This window comes from Ostrinia furnacalis, unplaced genomic scaffold, assembly GCF_004193835.3.
Source record: "Ostrinia furnacalis isolate ACB-3 unplaced genomic scaffold, ASM419383v2 OfSCF2147, whole genome shotgun sequence".
NCBI lineage: Eukaryota > Metazoa > Arthropoda > Insecta > Lepidoptera > Crambidae > Ostrinia > Ostrinia furnacalis.
Window position 1 is genome coordinate 51,408 of NW_021132386.1, and position 14,527 is coordinate 65,934.

At 43.6% G+C, this 14,527-nt stretch overlaps 1 protein-coding gene and 1 long non-coding RNA gene across 22 annotated transcripts in view; both read right to left on the reverse strand.

Annotated features, from left to right (window-relative positions):
- Window positions 1-14,527, reverse strand: part of Wnk (Wnk kinase) — a 90,533-nt gene that overhangs the window by 2,617 nt on the left and 73,389 nt on the right. For 19 of the 21 annotated variants that reach the window (XM_028307241.1, XM_028307236.1, XM_028307227.1 and 16 more), the window contains 10 exons: window positions 12,274-12,339; window positions 8,828-8,938; window positions 8,298-8,468; window positions 6,901-7,016; window positions 6,168-6,248; window positions 5,268-5,390; window positions 4,519-4,600; window positions 4,067-4,165; window positions 2,466-2,674; window positions 803-982 (listed from right to left, as the gene is read on the reverse strand). In XM_028307241.1, the coding sequence (XP_028163042.1) occupies window positions 803-982; window positions 2,466-2,674; window positions 4,067-4,165; window positions 4,519-4,600; window positions 5,268-5,390; window positions 6,168-6,248; window positions 6,901-7,016; window positions 8,298-8,468; window positions 8,828-8,938; window positions 12,274-12,339 (1,238 nt within the window). The remainder of the gene's footprint in view (window positions 1-802; window positions 983-2,465; window positions 2,675-4,066; window positions 4,166-4,518; window positions 4,601-5,267; window positions 5,391-6,167; window positions 6,249-6,900; window positions 7,017-8,297; window positions 8,469-8,827; window positions 8,939-12,273; window positions 12,340-14,527) is intronic. The other 2 variants (XM_028307237.1, XM_028307238.1) reach the window with 1 other exon arrangement.
- Window positions 11,310-11,911, reverse strand: LOC114354713 (uncharacterized). The gene is made up of 2 exons (XR_003656045.1): window positions 11,874-11,911; window positions 11,310-11,569 (listed from the first exon to the last, which is right to left on the reverse strand). It is a non-coding gene; the product is annotated as an uncharacterized LOC114354713 (long non-coding RNA).

Genomic DNA, 14,527 nt, shown 5'->3' on the forward strand with positions numbered 1-14,527 from the left:
AGCAGCGACGTCATAATGTAACAAGGAAGCTGTGAGGCGTGTCGTCACCAGCCTACTGCTCGCGAGATTCGAGGTAGCGGCCTTAGAGTAGGCCCTAAGATCGGCACTGACCCGCACTTCCCGATATAGGTCGCGCGTACGAATATACACTAGTTTTATGAAGCACCGCACTGCAACGCCGTCGCTAACAGCAGGTGATTTAGTACGCCGCGTACGACGCGCGTCAATCTCGCTCGACAGTGACGCATACGTCAGTTGACTGACGCGCTACGGAACAATAGGAGCGCGCTCAGTGATGCTAACCGCTCTGCAAACTGCAACTGAAAACCTGTCAAAGTCTCACCTCGTTGGGCGCTTGCACGGGCATTGGCGGCGCATTAGTATAGTCGCGAAAGGCTGGGTCTCATTTCGTTGGGCGCTTACACGGGCGAGTGTGGTGTTCAAGCGACCCGAGGCTGCTTCTAGTGGAAATCCGGCTTTAGAATAGACCTAAGGCATCAGCGAGCAGTTAGCAGGACTCTAAATCCCGCCCAAGTCTCACCTCGTTGGGCACTTGCACGGGCATTGGCGGTGCATCAGTATAGTCGCGAAAGGCTGGGTCTCACTTCGTTGGGCGCTTACACGGGTGAGGGTGGTGTTTAAGCGACCCGAGGCTGCTTCTAGTAATGATCCAGCTTTAGAGTAGGCCCTAAGGCATCAGCGAGCGGTCAGTACGATTATAAGTCTGCGGGCACGAAACTGGCGACGGCCGAGCGATGGCAGGGTGACTAAAACCCTCCTTATAGTAGGCCTTAAGTCTCACCTCGTTGGGCACTTGCACGGGCGTTGGCGGTGCATCAGTGTAGTCCCGGAAGGCTGGGTCCTGATGAAGCGGTAGAGCGCGCGCCAGCACGGCGCACGTGAGCGCGCGCGAGCTGTCCAGCACGAGGAAGCTGTGTGGTGTGTCGTCGCCGGGAGAACTGCTGGGCGCTGATGGCTCCATCTGGAATGGGATAGGTTATTAATGGATGGTTTTATAATGGGCTTAAAGTACATGACAATCGACAATGTTGATGAAACTTATGTGTGTATACGGCTGTCATTTCGTCTTGAGTGAGAGTAGGCGCACACCGTTGATTTTTAGTGGGCCGATAGTTGTGCCCGATTTACAATTGTATGAAGAATCGGCCAAATCGAATCGGCTGATCAACTGCCCGACTAAACTATCGGCCGACAAAAAATCAACGGTGTGCGCCTACTCTGAGAGAAATAGAAACATTCCAAACTTTGGAGAATAGAATAGCTCTCGTAGATGCATACTGATGTAGTAATAATGGTGTTGGCATCTCTCTGCCCTCCTCCTAGCATGACGACGCAGGTGTCGCACCTGCTGGCACCTGTGTGCCCCTACCTGCGCGCGCGGGTCGATGATGGTGCGCCGGGCTGACGAGGTAGGCGGCGGCGGCGCGCGGCGTTACAACGCAGGTGTCACACCTGCTGGCACCTGTGTGCCCCTACCTGCGCGCGCGGGTCTATGATGGTGGCGGGGCGTGCGAGCGCCGGGCTGACGAGGTAGGCGGCGGCGGCGCGCGGCGTGACGACGCAGGTGTCGCACCTGCTGGCACCTGTGTGCCCCTACCTGCGCGCGCGGGTCGATGATGGTGGCGGGGCGGGCGAGCGCCGGGCTGACGAGGTAGGCGGCGGCGGCGCGCGGCGTGACGACGCAGGTGTCGCACCTGCTGGCACCTGTGTGCCCCTACCTGCGCGCGCGGGTCGATGATGGTGGCGGGGCGGGCGAGCGCCGGGCTGACGAGGTAGGCGGCGGCGGCGCGCGGCGTGACGACGCAGGTGTCGCACCTGCTGGCACCTGTGTGCCCCTACCTGCGCGCGCGGGTCGATGATGGTGGCGGGGCGGGCGAGCGCCGGGCTGACGAGGTAGGCGGCGGCGGCGCGCGGCGTGACGACGCAGGTGTCGCACCTGCTGGCACCTGTGTGCCCCTACCTGCGCGCGCGGGTCGATGATGGTGGCGGGGCGGGCGAGCGCCGGGCTGACGAGGTAGGCGGCGGCGGCGCGCGGCGTGACGACGCAGGTGTCGCACCTGCTGGCACCTGTGTGCCCCTACCTGCGCGCGCGGGTCGATGATGGTGGCGGGGCGGGCGAGCGCCGGGCTGACGAGGTAGGCGGCGGCGGCGCGCGGCGTGACGACGCAGGTGTCGCACCTGCTGGCACCTGTGTGCCCCTACCTGCGCGCGCGGGTCGATGATGGTGGCGGGGCGGGCGAGCGCCGGGCTGACGAGGTAGGCGGCGGCGGCGCGCGGCGTGACGACGCAGGTGTCGCACCTGCTGGCACCTGTGTGCCCCTACCTGCGCGCGCGGGTCGATGATGGTGGCGGGGCGGGCGAGCGCCGGGCTGACGAGGTAGGCGGCGGCGGCGCGCGGCGTGACGACGCAGGTGTCGCACCTGCTGGCACCTGTGTGCCCCTACCTGCGCGCGCGGGTCGATGATGGTGGCGGGGCGTGCGAGCGCCGGGCTGACGAGGTAGGCGGCGGCGGCGCGGGGGGTGACGACGTAGGTGTCTCGCGCGCAGGCCGGGTGCGCGCACGAGTCGAGCGCCGAGCCGGCTTCTGTTGTGTCGTTCGTTTCGGTCTCGTCGAAGCCGTCCACGGCGCTGCTGATGTCCAGTTTGTCTTTCGCTGATGAATGAAATGAATAATTAGTTTTCTTTCAAACAAATAACAAAATCGCCTAAGGGCCTTTGCTTGAAACTTGCGCAGGCGCCGCACATGTTTTGAGCAGTGCAATGTGGCACGCATGCGTATGACAAATTGCCACCACAGATGCACGTCAGAAGCGTCACCGTCCATGTATCCGCGCAAATTTTATCGTAGACGCCCTTAGCAGTTTAGGTGCTACTACTTCCTGCCAGCCATTTGACGTGATGGCAGTTAGAAAAATGATTGAAGAGCGACGTGTCTTAAAAACGATTGACACAAAGCTAAAAGAAATCACACCTTGATACTTTTACATATTAATGCGTATAGAGTATTCCGTATGAGTGAATTATAACAAGATATTCCTAAATCTATATACAGTGTGAGTCACGTTAAAGTGTACATATGAAAATAGATGAAACTAGACCTATTTTTATCGACAAAAAAGAGGTCAAAAATTTTTTGAGATTTTTTTTTTATTTTTATATAGAATTTTTTTTCTTCCAATTACTTATTGTAAAGAAAACGTAATAACTTTTAAACTAAGCGGTATATCCTGATAAAATAAAAAAATTATTTTACTTCGAAATCTTTTGGTTTTATTTGAAATCTAACTTGTCTTTATCAAAATTACAAATCTAGAGCCATTTTCAGTTTCGTTGTTAACGAAGCGTTGAATGGCGCGCCCGGGGCGGCTTAGTTCAAACGATCATAGCAAATGTTGTGATAGGGATAGAGACATGCGATTTTTGGTTTTACAAAGATAATACGATAGAAAATAATACAAAGTAATAAAAACCACCTGTTATAGGGGCATTTTTTTGAGAAATTCATCAAATAACCAAAAAAATACGAAGTTTTAAGCAGATTTTTTTCAAAAAGTATCATTTTTTATTATTTGTTGGCATTTTCTGGGTATTTTATGTATTTTTTCAGTATCGTCTGTTATTTAGCATTATTACTGTTTTTATTTTATCAGGATATACCGCTTAGTTTTAAAGTTATTACGTTTTTTTTACAATAAGTAATTGGAAGAAAAAAAATTCTAAAAAAAATTAAAAAAAAATCTCAAAAAATTTTTGACCTCTTTTTTGTCGATAAAAATAGGTCTATTTTAATCTATTTTCATATGTACACTTTAACGTGACTCACACTGTATATAAAAGAAAGTCGTGTTAGTTACACCACTTATAACTCAAGAACGGCTGAACCGATTTAGCTGAAAATTGTCAGGGAGGTAGTTTAGAGCCAGGAGAAGGACATAGGATACTTTTTATCCCGTTCGAAATTAAAAAACAAAGTCTGCTTATTTATTGCCATTAAGGCGGAACAAAGTGCGCCGGGTCAGCTAGTTAATTAATAAAAAACACTCACCGTGGTGTGGTAATAAGCGACATAACGAGTAGCCGCGGCAGGGCGCCGCGCGTGACACGCGAAACCGCGCTGATCCGCTCTCCCACATGCTCCCCAAATCTAGAAGGGAACATACATTAATAAGTCATGAATTTCATTTTCATGAATAATCCGATAAACATCAACCTGACGAAATACGAGTATCATTGTCAATGATAAATTATATAGTCTGGTCTGTGAGCACGTAGAATTTTGTAATATGTTGCTGTCGCGCTCGCACACTCACTGCGGGCGCCCGTCGCACAGTCGCGACAGCAATATAATTACGCGCGAGCGATAAGGATGGGTAGCTTGGGGTCATTCGACAAAATTCTACGTGCTTACAGACCGGGCTTTAGTTGGGTTGAAGGCTGAATGATTCATAAAAGGCTACACAAAAAGGACATTTTCAGCGCGGCACAAGCCTAACTGACCTTCGTAGGTGTTGACGGAGCTGTCGTTGATGTTAGCGCCGAGCATCTCGTGTTGCTCCGCAGTGTGGTCTATGAACACATCCTGCAATAAATAAACACCAAAAATTTACGCACGTAGAATTTTCTGTCGCGCTCGCACACTCACTGCGAGCGCCCGTCGCACAGTCGCGACAGCAATATAATTACGCGCGAGCGATAAGGATGGGTAGCATGGGGTCATTGGACAAAACTCTACGTGCTCGGAGACCGGGCTTTACATATTGTCAAAAATTTAGTTCTATTGTTTTTTAGGGATTCCGTGAAGACAAGTAAGTGATCTCACCCACCGGGTTCAAAGCAAGATGTTTACACTACATTCTTCAAATACAAAACGCGACACACCAAAAGATTTTGTACATAGAAAAACAACTCCCAGGATTAGATTTTTAGAGTAGATTGAAGTGTTTTGAAAACTTTACGAGGCCACAGTAAAAAGATAACAGTGTGGCGACGCCACTACAAACTAGTGACCAACAGATGGCGCTGTCACTACTTCACTATGGCACACTCCGCCGCTCATACAAACCTGCATCGCGGTGACGGAGTTTTAGATCCTGCCAAAGTATATATAGACAAACCAAGATGGTGTAAATTGGACCTTGGTCCCCGAGCACAACACCCGCTCGGAAGGAAGCACTAACATCTAGCTTCCTTATTGTGGATCAACATCATATCCCACAACAGATTACTATATCTAAAAGGGGCGTTACCTTGGGCTGGTGGTGCTTGTACTGCAGACTGATCTTGCTGAGCTCGTGGTCGAGGTTGGCCAGCGCTTCCGCGTGCCGCGTGCTTTGCGACGCTTGGCTCTCCGCGCCGTCCGTCACCTCCGACTGTATACAGAGGGAAAGGGACACTATTAATGTAACGCTATACATTATTGGGAAGGTTGAAGGCACAAGAGCTGGACTGACCAGGTCAAAACCGCACTCAATGGTCCACTCCACGAGTGCACAAGAAAGGCTGCAGTGCGGGAGGAATGGCGACGGATTGTGAGGCTTGCCACCGGACCTGGTGTGACTACCACGACCATTCTCTGGCAAGAGTGTAGCGACGAAGAAGAAGAATACATTATTGGCGATCTTGTGAAGGTCGCGGAAAGAGCCTGGATGCGGGCAGCGCAAGACCGGTTGTTATGGAAATCCTTGGAAGGCCTTTGTCAGCAGTGAACGTCATTTGGCTCAAACGAACGAACACTATTGGCAGGTAGCTGATAGCTCATAAAATAGGTCCCCTTAATAGATGTTTATTGTCCGTGTTACACATCTTTTCTTAGAGGTTACTAAAACTTTGTTTGTCACCCGTCATCCGCTTTCCAATGGAGGGAAGTCGAACCCAACTTCTAACTCCTCCTATGTTCTTCTGATTAATTTCGTTGCGGATCCAAAGATAGTTCAACTTTCCCCCGGTACAAACTTGACCTTCATTGGTTCGGTTTCATTGGAGGTCAAATTGTAGATAGGATACAAGAGTTACAGTGGTGAGAAAAAAAGATGGGATTAGTCCCGTAAGATAAAATAAAACTTTCGGCACACACAAAAAATATAAAAGGGGGAAGCCAGTTCTATTCTGTACTATTTTATGAGTGAAGAAAAGGTTCATATACGCACCTTAGCCAAGGAATGTAGCGGCCGGTGCGTCGGCGAGAGAGCAGGACTGTATTCCAGCGGAGACTGCGGTGACACCGGGCCCTGTAGCGAAAAACCAAGTCGATGAACAAACAACAAACGAATAAGCAGATAGAAATAGACCGTTAATAGATTTGGATAAAATCTTTTTTAGAAAACATCAAAAAACTTTGGGTACCAAACGCTTTTATTTCTTCCAATGATACAATTATTTTTCTTTTTTTTAACCTACACATAATATGTATTCCATAACGGCTTTAGTAAGTTAGTTTCACTCTGGTGAAGGTTACGGTAAGCTCCTGTCCTCAGCAGCTCAGGAATTTTATGCTGTGAAAATCTTGAGGAAGGGCTTAGACCGCATTCACGGCAGCGGCGTTTAATAATGTAAAGACAGGCATCTGCTGTCTTATAGCATGAAATCACCGGCAGCGCGTCTATCGCACGTTTGTCGCGCTTTTAGTTTCCTAAATGTGAAAGCACTGTAACAGTGGACGTATTTAATAAATATTTTCAATCAAAATCAAAAATATTTTATTCAATTTAGACCACTGGTGGCACTTATGAACGCCAAAATACAGTAAATAAAAAAGGTAGCCCTTATGGGGCACTTTTCATGTCTCCTTTTCTTTTGGGCCCTACCAGCGCTTCGAGACAAACATATGGCAAGTGCTGAGAAGAAACGCTATGGAGTTTAGTTGTAAAGCCATGGACTTACACTGTTGGAGATGGAAGCGAGCTTGTGGTGCAGCGACAGCATGTACTCGCTGTAGGAGTGGCTCTTGTTGGGCGTGCCCGGCGCCGTAGAGCCCGTCGAGTTCGCGCTCGTCATGTCTGCAACAAATATCATGCTTGACACCACCAAAACTATATCGCTTGATGGACAGACGACGGTAATAAGGGTTTTCGCGTATGAAAAATCCGCCAGATGGCAATACGTAGACGCGAGGTCCAAATGCTGCATGATTGGTTATTTTTGACATGACATTGACAGATATGTCAAAATCCACCAATCACGCAGCAGTCAGACCCCACATCCACGTCCCGCCATCTAGCGGATCTTTCATACGCGAAAACCCTCATTCAAGCTAAACAATGTGGAATCTTATGTAGCTGTAATAACATTAATTTTGCAGGAGACTATGCTGTGTTTTCGTCTGTACAACAAGAAATGATATGATGTCCTAAAATGACACCCTAAACTAATGGTTCGGTCAATACAACGCGTGCATCCTATGCGCGCGATGGCGATCAGATGTGATGTATGAATTTGTAGCGATGAGTTCGTATTAACGCGTCCTGTCATTGGTCACGGTGATCTATGCACGCACAGTGATCGCCATCGCCATCGCCAACGTGAGTTGCCGACCGCGTAAAAAGAAACAGACCTACACCATATTAAGAGACGGCATCTAGTCATAGTAGTAGCAGGCCTGTTCATCTCCGCGAGTTTACATCGAAAACAAAACACGTACGATGGCCCACCTACAGGATACTATTCGACAAGGCCTCACACGAACGAAGATTGACTCACGCACGCGTATTCTTGTGTATGATGGAAGAAAATAAAGAAAATGGTGTACTAAATACTGTGCAGTATTTAACTGCCAAAATAATAATAAAAACACAGAATGTACTTTTTTAAGTTGCCTCAAGACATAGAGGTAAATAAGTAGTTAATATTATTCATGATAATTCATGCTAAATAATGTATTTCCTCCGCCATTTTCCGCAGTTTGGCACCTCACGTCACATCATTTTACCGAAGTCAGCCCTATAGCTTCGGCGCAGTGCCGATCACTGACGTTTGACAACAAAATGGTGCTTGACTCTTGAGACAGGCTAAATTACACCATATTGTTAATGACATTGAGAATATTTTTTTTAAATACCTTCGCGAAGTAAAACTTCTGTACGTAGTACTTATTATTATTCTGTGGTAGTAGTAGTCGTAGTTAGAGCTAGCATATTCATTAATTTTTTGCAATGTCTCTTCTCTTCAATATGTAGTAATATTAATTTATATTCCATAGGCGTACTCGCCGGAAAATTAATTATTTTGACGTAATATTGTATCAGCTTAAATTAAATGTATAGTAATAGTACCATACTCACTGGCCATCTCCATATCAGCCGCTCGCCTTGCAAGCGCGTGCGATACTGCTCTCTGGGCTACCAACTGGCCGAGGTTCTGCCCCATCAGGCCTATGCTTTGCGCGCCCAGCGATAGGTTCTGACCACTGATGAGATTCTGACCGCCTAGCCCTAGGTTTTGACTTGCTAAACCTGTAACGAAACGTTAAGTGAGATGAGAACAAGGTCATGTTTAGGGTAGGATGATGGCTGAGAGTAAAAGTGTAGGCAAAGGTTAAATAGGTTACTATTTCCACAATAACTGAGGACTTTCAATCGATATGAATAACCTTAATGTATTTAAAGTCTTACTCAGTTGCGGTAACTTTTGGAGATAAATCATGCAGTCGTGTATTTATTTACCAATCTACCGGTAATCCAATAAAGCTGTTTTCTGGAATTTTCTAGACTAACACGATTGCAATGAGTGACTTCACCAATTCTAAAGTAGCAACCTGTTCGCCTACGTTCAAGAGATGAACCGATACCAAGAGTCCAAAGACTACCCTCACCTAAGTTCTGATGGATGAGGTTCTGGTTAAAGGCACGCGAGGGCGGCAGCATGCCAGCCGGTAGGAATCCGCCCACCTGCTGTCCAGACGTCTGAAGCGCCTGCTGTTGCACTGTAACACGCAACACTCGTTCAATAGATTGATTTCTCTATGGTTAAGTAGCCTGGACCTACGCTAAAACTTGCGCGGGTGCACGGAGCGCCTATTAATGGACGGAAATGCACGCCCGCGGCTCGTGCGTATAGGAAACCCGTCATACATATGCGCTGCTCATATGTAGAGTACATATGAGATATTTTTATTCATTTATATTTTTCTACAGACACGTGTGCCGCCCGCGCAGTTTTAGCGGAGGCCCAAAGGATTTCGGGTGAAGCTCGCTTCCTCCGGCCATTGCATCAGTAAGATGCACGCGACGTACGTTAAAAAGACTGATTCCTCTGTGGTTCAGGTTTCTGGGTGAAGCTCGCTTCCATCTTTTCAGTAGAACCCGAGCCAAGAGCTTTACCGTTGTGATTAAAAATTGGCTTGACAATTCAGACACTTTTTATGAGCTAGCAAGACTTTTGTGACTATTAAAATTTTATGTGATACAGGATCAACTTGAAAGAGATATCTTGTAAACAAAATGATTTCTAGCAAGATAACAAACTGAGTTTTTTCATGATAATTTCTAGCAGTAAAACATTACCTGTACATTTACATAGCTCAATGAAATAAAATTATAAAAAAGTACTCATTTCGAACGTCCTTAGAAATGCTGCATTTAAAATTAACATTAACGTAAGTTAAAAAATGCAAAACAAAATGCAGTAATTTGGGAAACACATCCATTCAATTCAAGGCACATTTGAAACTTTACTACGCTATACATTGCGGCGAACACATTAGGGTAAATGTACAGTTAAGAGTCCATAAGTAAAGTCAGAAATTCGTCGCAAAGCATAGAACAGTGCTAGAGATGGGAAGAACACATTAAAATTAACTTATAGACACAGATAGGGGGAGGCAAGCGGTGTGAGCGAGAGAGGAAACAAACGGTTAAAGGGAAGCAGTTAGAAACACATAGATCAGTTACATCGGTCGATTGGTCCACTCCTACCGCTCGCCTTGAAATTGTAGGCTGATTTTAAAACTTTTGTGAACTGTAAAACAACATAGTTCTATCTATTACCTTATAAATACAGCGACCACAACATAACTAAGATATTTCTATTCTTTTACTAAGATTATTTCTCCGAAAAAATCTCCGATAAGCTTTGAAATCAGCCCAAATAATCCCGTACTAATACAAGCTCGTAAATACGCAAAAATGACATTTTAAACTACGTGTAACGTTGAATTAGTAAAGGATTTGTCCTAGATGAACCACGGAACGCGACATGAAACGATGCGACCTATACTTCAAGTGACGTATAGATGACCCACGCTGAACTGTCCCACCAAACTCAATGACAGGGGGGCGCTACCATCGTTCAACTATATGCTTTCCAACATAGCAAAAATCGGAACCAGCGATCCGGTATTCGACGGTGGCGCCCCGCTGTCAATGTCATGGATAGGACAGTTCAGTATATTGGAACTATACTATTTTAAACGACTACTTGATACTTTCGTATTGGGTTACATCGCGTTGCCGTGTTTGACGTTCACCTACAGTTGGGTCCAGACGGGTGTAATGTGTAATGTAATATTACGTGTAATGTAACACGAATTCTACGTGTGGACGGCACTACGAGCATTACATGTAAAGTGCTAAAGCCCGGTCTCCGAGCACGTAGAATTTTGTCCAATGACCCCAAGCTAGCGTAGCACACTCACTGCGGGCGCCCGTCGCACATTCGCGACAGCAATATAATTACGCGCGAGCTTGGACGAATAAACCACTGGACACGAAACCTACAAGATTTCTAAGGAAACACGATCAACCACTTTTTGCGGAGGGAGAGGTTTGACAATTGTCAAATAATGACATTTAGTGCTGGGAAAAGATCGTAAATTTTTATCGATAGTTATGTAAATGAATGAATGAACCTAACGAGATAAATGAATTATGGATTGATTTAATATTGAAAGTTTCTTTAATTGAAAGACTATAATTAATTATTGTATCGTGTTTATTATAATGCCATTGGTAAATCATAGGTACAAATAATATTACAACTTATTCATATAGGTAGGTAACTAGGTGAAATATTTTTTGGCTGTGTTATCATTATCAAATTCGTAAAGCAATAAACAAGTAATATTCTGTTACGATCGACTGCTAACTAGCTTTTGGTCTCAACAAATGTTATAATCTGTCTCACGTCACGGACAAAAGTTTCATCAATAGCCTATTTCTATACATTTCATGAAACACAATTTGATAACATTATGACAATGTATTGCTTTGTAGCGCTTGCAGTACGGATGCACTATCTGAGAATATTTAATTCTTATCTAATGTTGTTGATATTCTTATGTTTAGGTCATTCGAGAAGTGATGACATTATTAATATTTAGATGCAATGAAAAGTTTAAATTGTATGTTCCATCTGTGTGGATCTCATCATCTTTTGTTTCATGTGACTAAAATAAAGCCAAAAAATCAATCAACATCAAAAATATTTTATTCAAATTTGACCAGTATTTTGATGTACAACATATTTCAAAAAAGGTGTAATTATTACTTACATTTACTGGTGTGCTTGTTTTGTATGTTCCATCTATGTCTATCTCATAATCTTTTGTTTCATGTGACTAAAATTATCAAAACAAAAAAATCTATCAAAATCTAAAATTAATTTGAATAATTTCAGTTTCAGTTTGTTTGGTATATCGATAAACTTATCGACATTTTTCAAGCCCTTTACGTCATAAAAAATGAGATGTGAATGAATGAATGAAACCTATAATCCAACCAAATTAAATATGCTACATGTTTTAAGCATTTACATGTACAATGAGTACTTTTTAAAATGACGTAATCATATTTTGTTTACATATCAAATTTTATTTATTTTACGAAAAAATAGCTACTATAATAGATTTAAAATGTACTTACGCGTGATAAGAAACATTTCTTGTGTGACAGGAATAATTTTTGCAAAAAAGTACGGCGCATTTACCCATTTTTCGTGATATTTTTACTCTTCGAGAGCTGGCGTCATACTGACAAAGTGACAACCTGACAACATTTACCATGGCTAATTTAGCCTTGGTAAGTGCTAGCGGGGTAAAGACGAAAACGTCACTCGTTACGCGTCCAGTGGTTTATTCGTCCAAGCGCGCGAGCGATAAGGATGGGTAGCTTGGGGTCATTGGACGAAATTCTACGTGCTGTATAGTCTGGTCTCCCTGACTATACCCATTATTTCACTATTTCCATTACATTACACGTTACACCCGTCTGGATCCGTAAGACACCGGTAAGAGTAGTAAGAGTGCTGAGCGAAGCGTGTTACCTATGAAGTCGTTGGCGGTGGCGAGCATCGGCTGGTAGTATCGCGGCGCTGCGAACTGCGCGCCCGCTGCGGACCAGTTAGTCACCACACTGTTAGTTGCACGCTCGTACGCACAGCGAGGGATAGGTGAAGTTAAACAGTCAAGTTAGGGAGGATTCGACCAAATAAGGGTGAACTAATCTCAGAATAAATCGTCAGTTTTGACATATTTTATCATATTACTAAAACTGTCAATGTGCTAGTTATACTAGGAGTTATTCTCGGATCAAAGTTTGGTCGAATAAACATTGGATATGGCTCAAATGGTGAAAATAGTTTTTCATCTGCCTCTCAATCTTTACAGATACTTTTCTCAACCTTTATAAAGTTATATTTTTTGTATACTAAGAGAAAACTTTCGGCCCAGATAAGTAGTCACGTCTATTGATTTGCAAATAAAACTAAGTTATTGGTAATCACGAAAAGCACGGAATCTAAGCATTCAAAAGCGAGCAACTGACAATGTATCTCGGGCGTCAGCCGCGCCCAACATGAAGACATACATCAAAGGGAAGTCTGGGGGGAGAAATCGTGCTATAAAACAAGAATATGCAGTCAGAATTAGAGTAGGCTAGTTGGAACATCAAGCATTTCACATTGGCTACTTATGGTAAAATCAACAAAATTATTGATGTTTTGTTGAATTTACTATGTTCTTTTATGAAATTGAACCCCTGAGTAGACAAGGAAACAACGGTCTCATTTCTTTTGCAAGTTATAAGTAAGAGATAGTGTTACCATATTTTATTATAAATAAATGAATTTACATGTCATTTTATTTATGTTGATCTAGCTGGCAAGATTCAAGGACGCCACGTAACGAAGTAAATATTAACATAAATAGTAATTAATAGCAGTTCTAAAAAGTAAAAATGTCGACGGGTTTCTTTGTCTACTAAAGGATGGTGGAGCTACAAAGTAAATTGTCAGAGTGAAGAGAAATGTACCAACTCGTTCAAATACACGGTTATAATAGCAGTATCAAGAGGGTCTACGCAAAGCATTGACTTAGTTGGAAACACTCAAGTTTTAGTATTGTAAACATCAAGATCACAGCTATAAATCAGATACATTTGCAAGTTTTTGTAGATATGACTGTTCAGAAAGTTATTGAATGTACTCAATGTGTTTTGAATAGGTGCCTTTTTTGCTGTGATGCGGATTTCGGCACGCATGCGAATTGTAATCTGTACTCCGGGATTTTAATTAATTTAAATCTTTTTATCAATAAGTATAAAAATAGTGTATGTAATAAGCGTACGAGCGACTTAATTTTTACATCAGCAACACGTTTATAAATTTTTTTTTATCAAACTTGCGACGTTGCTGCTGACTTGTTGAAACGCGTGATATCGCCGCATTATGGAAACAAACGAATAGATGATTTTTGTACTTAAAAAGCAAATCCCGGGATTCGGGAAATATCCATATTATTCAAATGGCAAGTACACAAAATAGCTTCTATTATTCCAATCAGTGATAATCACGCTGTGATAATGTATGATTATTGAAATGACGAAATCCGCCGCATCACGGAAAAAAGGCATATGCGCCCGTATTCACAAACGATGCTCGCTTAAGAGCGTTTACGCGAAGCGCGGCGTTTCAAGGGGCATCATTGGAAATGATTCGCGCGCGGCGTTTTTTAATACTTTTCAAATGTTTATAGCAAAACAATAACAATGAATTATACAGGGTGGAAACGTTTATTTTTATTTTTAAGTTTATTATTTAACAAAAAATAAAGTCCACTTCTAATATTGTGTGGTTGGCATACATTTAGTATGAAAGCTGGAAACATTGAATTTTCGGATAGTTCCAGTTTATTCTGTAACTTATTACTGATACCGTTTAAAAGAGCTCGTGAAGCACTTTCAGGATCAGTAACCAGTTTTTCAATATCTTGTATAGTTTAGAAATAATCGAGTGAGATCACTTATCGTTTCCACCCTGTATATCGTTTCAAAGTAAATATTTTAAAGAAGATGTTATTTTATTATATTAAGCTATTTTTATGTTGGATTATAGAAGAATAATGGTGTAAAAATCACTTTGATTTTTGGGTATTTCACGTTCTTTGAATTTGTGATTTCTTATTGTAAAATGCTTAAATCTAAGAATTTTCTCAATTAACTATTTGCCTTAGGGGCCGTCCATATATTACGTCATTCTAAATTAGGGGGGGGGGTTGGTCTGCGGATGACGGTAAATGATA